Genomic DNA, 7,233 nt, shown 5'->3' with positions numbered 1-7,233 from the left:
AACAAGAATGGAATTTTTTTTAGGCAAATTCGAACCAAATCTGGGTTAAAAAAATCTTACCTGAGGCTCGATCTGTTTAAAAAAATACCTTATTTTTTGTCTAAACCTATTTTCGGGCCTATATTTTTTCCCAAGCCCTCCCACTTTTTGCGCGGGCCTTTGGGTTTGGGCAAATGACTCGACCTATGATCAGGTCTAAGTCTTATGCACCATCAACTAATAATAAAATGACACATCACCATTATATTAAAAAAATCGAAAGACTTGAAAATAAATACTGTAACAGGTCAATTCTGTCTGGCCCACTAAAAGAACAATAAAAAAACCAAAATAAATAAAAGTCCAAAAATAGGTCAGTCCGTTTACAAAATATCAAGACCCAAATTACAAGCCCAATAACCCAAAGCTCGACAGGCCCAAAACCTTAACTAGTTTCAGAAAGCCAAAAACCCTAGGGTTTCTGGCGCTGCACTTTAGCCTAGCGGCGTCGCCGCTCCTACGCCCTCGCCCTGTCAGAATGAACGCTGCCCGATGTTATCCACCGTCAACCACCACCTACAAAAAAAGAAAACAATGACAAAAAACGCAACACGCAAAGAACGACAAAATAGGAAACAGTAGAAAAAAAATTTAAAAAATGTACAACAAACTGTGTTTAATGGCTATAAAAGGCAGATAACAAATTGTATTCGAGATCTCTTTTTTTTTAATGGAGAAATAGGCAATCAAAATATTAAAAAAAAACTGAATATAAAAGGTGATTCATTTTCTCTTTTCTTGATTATTTTTTATTTTTTATTTTTTCTTAACGAATAAAAATAAAATAAAAAAGGAGGGTTTTTTTACCTGCGCAGCTCATTGGAGGGGAGAGAAACCAAAAGGTTTCTTGGCCTTCGGCTTGCTTTTTTTCCATTTTTTGACCATTTTAACCCCAAAATGGGGTTCCCTAGAAAAAAGGAAAAAAGGGGATTGTTTGAGGTTTTTCGGCCACTAGAGACTGCAGTCACCGTCGCCGACGGCCGGTGGCCACGGCGTCTCCCATGGCCGGACCTAGACCCCTTTCAGAGAAAAAAATAGATATAAAGTGTTTTTTTTTAAATTGTTTAAAATTATTTTTTTTGAAAATTTTTATATATATAAGGGTGCCAAACAACACCGTTTTGGGCTAGTCTAGAATGCCCCAAAATGTCATCATTTTGGGGTACGACCCGAGACCCGACCCAGATCACCTGAGATTCGCGTGTTTTTAAAAAATGACCTAATTGCGCCTTTGGTCCTTCCGCTTTTGCACCTTGTTTCAATCTAGTCCTATCTTATTTTATATTTTTTTAATTTTGCCACTTAATTTTAATTTATTTTTATTTGGTCCTTAGACCATTTTAAGTGATGGATGCCCGAAACGGCGTTGTTTTGAGGCACAACCGGAAGACTGACCCGACCCGCCTCAGGATTCGCATGTTTTCGCAACAATGGTCTATTTGCGACCTTGGTCCTTCCGCTTTTAGGCCTCTTTTTAATTTGGTCCTAATTTCATTTTCTTTTTCTTTTTTAGATCGCACCATTTAATTTTAATTTTCTTTCAATTTGGTCCTCAGACCGCTGACCGTTGGGGGAAGGATGCATGTATTTTTGGATTAATTTCTTTGAAGCCCTCAAAACTTTGCATCGCGTTTTAATTTAGTCATTTATGTTTTTTTTCAAACCTTAGATTTCAATGGGCTTTCAATTTAGTCCTTATTTTCCCTTTTCCTTTATTATTTTTCCCTTTTACTTTATTATTTTGCGATTTATAATTTGATTTTTATTTAAATTTCAATTTAATCCTTTGTTTATTTAATTTCAACCTTTTTACAAATTATTTATTTATTTATACATTACTTCTTCTTTTTATACATACTTAAAAATTGGATCGTATAGACGCTATTATTGGTGCATTTATTATTATTTTTTGTGTTCTTGTTATTTTATTATTGCTTTTATTATTAATTTTTTGGCACTTTCATGTCTACTATTTTTTAACCATTCATTTTCTATCTTTATTCTTATTTCAAGTTACCTTATTTATTTTGTTATTATTATGATCTGATTATTAATATTATTATTAATAATTACATTAGTATTCCTATAGTATTCCTTATTTACTCATTATATATTATTCTAATATTCTACTTATATAGTCATTTTACATTATTTCATTATCACTATATCATACATTATGTTTAAATATAATTACCGTTTTTGTACTATGCCCACACAAGTTAAATGCACATTACTTTAAATGTTACGTTCGTCTTCTTACGATGCATAAAAAAAAAGAAATTTTTTAAATCAAGGTAATGTTCATTATTTTGGAATTAGAAAAGTTGTGTTCTTAACTTACGAAATATGGCTTTTTTTTAAATCGAGATAGTCGAATATCTACTTTAAAATAAATAAAAAAACGAGATTTAAGTAACAATCAAATGTCATTTATTCTTGATTTCGAGGATTTAAGGCATTGTGTCCTAACTTACGGGACATGATATTTCATTCTCGATTAACTTAAAATAAGCCCTTCTCATGAAAATTAATTTAGTTAAGTAATGCCTTAATACAAAAAGAGATCGTATTTTAAACTCTCTTCGAATTTTCAATTCTCGACACTAAGACATCGAGTAATCAACTAGGTACCAATTTTAGGCGTCACGAGGGTGCTAATCCTTCCTCATGCATAACCGACTCCCGAACCCATCTTCTAGATTTTGTAGACCGAAAAAAATTGTTTTAGTAAATCAAACCTCTTATTAAAACGATCAAATTACAAGGTGACCCAATCATACCTCTTAAAAATGATTGGTGGCGACTCTATTTTCGTTTTCTTAAAAAAATAAAAAGTCAATTTAAAAAAAATTCGACAAATACTATTAACTTTATTGAACATAATTAAATATTAATTATAATTTTTTTTATTTTTCTTTTTGATTTTAGGATTTCAAATTTCAAATTTCAAATTTTATATATTTTTTATTTATTTATGTTAAACGATTATAATTAATATTTATTCTATAAACCCTTCAATATTTTTTTATTAGTATCAACACTTCAAATAATGTGATAAATATGAATAGCAAATACTAATCCGCAAGTGGTTTTATGGGAAGCCTCCTTTTTAAATCTATCATTTTAAAATTTTAAAACAAAACAATGCAGGAACCATAAATCTATTATTATTATTATTATTATTATTATTATTAATGCTTTAAAAATATCATTTAAAATTTTAAATCTTTTTCAAATAAATTGGAACGGAGCCTAAATCGAGCAACTTTTTTAAATGCAGGATCAATAGTAATACATTAAGTAAGTAAAAGTTAAAATAAAAAATTAAGTAAAAAATACTTTCTCTAAATCTTATTAGTATGAAATTTTTATTATAATAATTTAATTCAAAACTTTATGATCTAAGAATATGAATAAAACCTATTTTTAAAATGGTAAATATTTACAGTGTTAACAATTGTACTTAAATTTTAAAATTTAAAAAGTAGAGAGATTAAATTTCTAAAAATGAAAATATAATGACTAAATTCTAAATTTACGAAAAATATAGAGACTTATGACATCTATTACCCAAAATAAATACCCAAAAAAAATTAAAATACACCTAAAACAAACTATTAAGTTGCAAAACTTCATATAATTTATAGCAATACTTTTATCGTTATCTATAATTATAGTTTTTTTTTATACATATAATAACACTTTAAACATATAAAAGTATCGCAAAAATAAAATAAAAAATATTTTTTCACTTTTTTTCTTTCAGTTTTTTCTCACCAGCACCCGACCAAAGATCTAAAGAAAAAAAAAAGGCAGCGGTCAATTTTTGAAGGCCACACATATCTACAATTCTTGATGTATTCTACTTTTATAGATTATAGAATTTGAGATACGCAGCAATGAAATTAGGGTCACTAATTGGTTTATTTATGGAAATAAAAGTTTCAAAGTCACTATTTTATAGATCCCCAAGAGGGCTTGTTTTCTATCGTAGAAAAGGAAAACTTAAAACTATTTTATATAAAACCAAGACACCATGAATTGACTACTTCCCATATATTAAAATTAAAAGATTACTCTAATTAAGATCAACCTAACGCTCTTGTTCTTCACGGTCAGCTGATGATAGTTTACGAACCCAGTTGCTGATCAATTTCCTACTTAAACTTCCCATATTTTGCTGGTAATTAAAGCTCGAACGTTCCACGAAATTCGTGATGCGTCGCAAGGCCACTTGAAGTGTGGATTGGTTCATATTGGCGAAGCAAACTCTGAACCACCCTGGTTGACTGCAATGGAAAGATGAACCAGGGGAGATATTCAACCCAACTTCGCATAATATCTTCTTCCACAGATCAGTTTCGGCTTCGAATGTGTTGGAACACAACAGATGTCTCATGTCAACCCAGCAGAACAACCCTGCATTGCTTTTCAAGCAATTAATGCCTGATTTTTTAAGCCCCGACACCAGCATCTCTTTCCTTTTCTTCAGCCTCTTTTGATTCCTCTTCATGTAGTTGCTGGTGAATTTTTTGTTAGCCAGCATGTACGACAGTAGGTACTGAGTTTGCGACGAGACCAATCCGAAACTCGACATCTTCGTTGCTGCACTCACAACGGTTTGATTGTTTGAATAGATCATGCCCACACGAAATCCCGGTAAGCCTAGATCCTTAGAAAGACTGTAAACGATGTGGATGCGGCTCAAAACATCTGTGTTTCTTTTAAGGTTACTGTCCATTGCAGCTTCCATAATGCTTATGAAACATGGAGAGTCGAACACTGTGCCTGAAAAAACTTCGTCGCTTATGAGATGAATGTCTTTGTCGATGGCGAAAGTAATAAGGCTTTGAAGTTCATCTTTAGTCATGGTTGTGCCCAGTGGATTTGAAGGATTCGTAATCAAAACCCCTTTAACTTTGAGGTTGAGTTTTTGAGCTCTTTCATAAGCTTCTTCAAGTGCAAACATGGAGATTCTGAATCCATTTGAACTCGAGCAATGTATTGGAACAATTTCTACTCCAGTTCTCCATTTTAAATCCCTGTCAAACCTAGAACCGTGTATATAGGGAAAATTTTAGATCCCTGTCAATATCCATATATCGATCCTCTAAATATATATCCGTGTTGGATAGATATCCATATATCCCAAGTCCGAAGTAATATAGATATGGACTGGGATTAGGAAGTTTATAATTTGGAACTTACCCAGCGTAGGATGGCGTGGGAAGAAGGATAGCATCACCAGGATCAGCCAGGCAAAAGATTAAAGTCTCATTAGCTGAAGTTGCACCAGCAGCAAGAACAAGGTTGTTGGGATCAAATTTAACCTTATTTCCTCTAATTTTTGCCATGTATTCAACCAGTTCCTATACAAATGAAGCCACCATATTATTCATATATGTATGTCTTAGATCAGCTTGTAACTCAAATGTAGGGGTTTTTTTGGTTAAAATGATAGGAATGTATACATTTTTGAAAGCAGGCATTCCATGATAGTCTTGGAAGAGAGCAAGGTCCCTGAATACAGATTCTCCATCCTTATTCTTGAGTCCCATGACGTCGGGGTTTTTTCTTAGCCATGATTCGACGAGGTCAAAAGAAAGCTGATGACAAAATATACACACACCACCATTTAGTTTATGGATTACCCATTTGGTGCAATAATAATTTCCATAAAGTAATGAAGGTGTACGTACTGCATTAATTCAATGAACAATGAAGTTAAAAAGTATAAAGAAAAATGTCCTAAAGTACATATACATCAAAAGTTCAACTTAATGATTTTTATACATGAAAAAGAAAAAAAAAGTTGTCCTTGTCTTGCAAAAAGGATGTTTCAACTAATCTGAAAAAAAGAAAAAGAAAAAAAGGATAGCTAATTAACCTGATTCTCAGCAAGCCCCATCTGAATGATTCCTGTTGGATTTTCAACTTCATGAAATGGGTTTTTCTCATAAACTTGCCACCCCAGAAAGTATAAAGAATCCTGTCCATGACAGTTGCTGCTAGCTTTACTAGACAACATTCTTGATGTATATATATATAGGTTTTGTGGATAAAACTTTGGTGAGAAAAGGTGGGGGAGGAAGTAAAAAGAGAGCGCCTGGTGTTTAGTTTAAAAAGCTTTTGGAAAGGGAAGGGGAGATAAGGGGGGAAATTTATAGGGGGAGGGGAGAGACATAATCACAAAGTCCACAACATGAAATTTAATTTTTATTGTGAATGTGACGGTGCTTTTAGCTGATTCTTTTGACTTCATCATTCATACTCAGTGCTGACGCTTTGAGGTTGTGTATATTTTTCCTTTTCCTAATCATTTTGCTGTCTTTTTCGACATTTTCGTATCTATATTTTTTTACTCCCTATTTATATTAAATCCATTTTTTATTACCCAAAAAAAAATTTTTCTTTCTTTCTTCAATGCAAGTAACTCTTAGGTAGAGGTGATCATGGGCTGGGTCGGGTTAGGTTTGGATTGGGCCCAGACAAAATTTTAGGCTCGTTTTCTAGGTCCAAGCCTGGCCCGGCCCGAAATATGGAACTAAAAATTTGTCTAAGCCCGGCCCGAAAGAAAATTGCTAAGCCCGAGCCCGGCTCGGCCTATATTAAATTTTACAACACTAAAAAAGTATATATTTAATATATATATTTGATTAAAAATAAAAAAATATATATATTTAATATATAATTCGGGCTGGTCGGGCTGGGCTCGGGCCAAAAAAGTTTTATCAAGGCCCGGCCCATTTTCTAATTGGGCCTCATTTTTTTGCCCAAATTCATATTTTAGGCCTATATTTTTACCCGAACCCTCACATTTTTTAGGCGGGCCATCAGGCTGGGCCAAATAGCCCAACCCATGATCACCTCTGCTCCCCAGGGGTTCACTAAATTAATTGTGTGTTACTTTCGTAAGTATTATAGTTTGAGTCTTTAGAATTTCATTTAATTTATAAGAGAGGGATAAAAGGTTAATCTATTTATTTATATATATATCATTAATATATATTATTGGATAAGAATATGATACATCATCATTAAATAAAATAAAAAAACTGTGAAGGACTTTAAATATAAATATTAATAACTTTATTTAAACATAATCAAATATTAATTATAACTATTATTAATAAGGGTAAGCTATCAAAATAGTCACTTATGTTTGAAATGTTACGTTTTAGTCACTTACATTAT

General features: G+C 32.2%; 1 protein-coding gene across 1 annotated transcript; it reads right to left on the bottom strand.

The window, feature by feature from the left end:
* Window positions 1-3,953: 3,953 nt before the first annotated feature.
* LOC121217890 (1-aminocyclopropane-1-carboxylate synthase 3) lies at window positions 3,954-6,253 on the bottom strand. Its single transcript, XM_041094467.1, has 4 exons — window positions 5,927-6,253; window positions 5,511-5,645; window positions 5,248-5,408; window positions 3,954-5,090 (listed from the first exon to the last, which is right to left on the bottom strand). Exons 1-4 carry the CDS (start codon window positions 6,065-6,067, stop codon window positions 4,133-4,135), a joined length of 1,395 nt encoding a protein of 464 aa, XP_040950401.1. The 5' UTR covers window positions 6,068-6,253; the 3' UTR covers window positions 3,954-4,132.
* Between the last annotated feature and the right edge of the window lie 980 nt (window positions 6,254-7,233).

The sequence above is a fragment of the Gossypium hirsutum genome, chromosome D05 (assembly GCF_007990345.1).
Source record: "Gossypium hirsutum isolate 1008001.06 chromosome D05, Gossypium_hirsutum_v2.1, whole genome shotgun sequence".
Classification (NCBI taxonomy): Eukaryota; Viridiplantae; Streptophyta; class Magnoliopsida; order Malvales; family Malvaceae; genus Gossypium; species Gossypium hirsutum.
The sequence above is the reverse complement of the archived record's forward strand: the minus strand, read 5'-3'. Positions and strand labels throughout refer to the sequence as shown.

Coding starts and splice junctions, on each gene's coding strand:
- LOC121217890 (XM_041094467.1), bottom strand. CDS start 6,067: ATGTTGTCTAGTAAAGCTAGCAGCAACTGTCATGGACAGGATTCTTTA. Junction 5,646..5,926: donor TGGGGCTTGCTGAGAATCAG/GTTAATTAGCTA, acceptor TTTTGTCATCAG/CTTTCTTTTGACCTCGTCGA. Junction 5,409..5,510: donor GAATGCCTGCTTTCAAAAAT/GTATACATTCCT, acceptor TCATTTGTATAG/GAACTGGTTGAATACATGGC.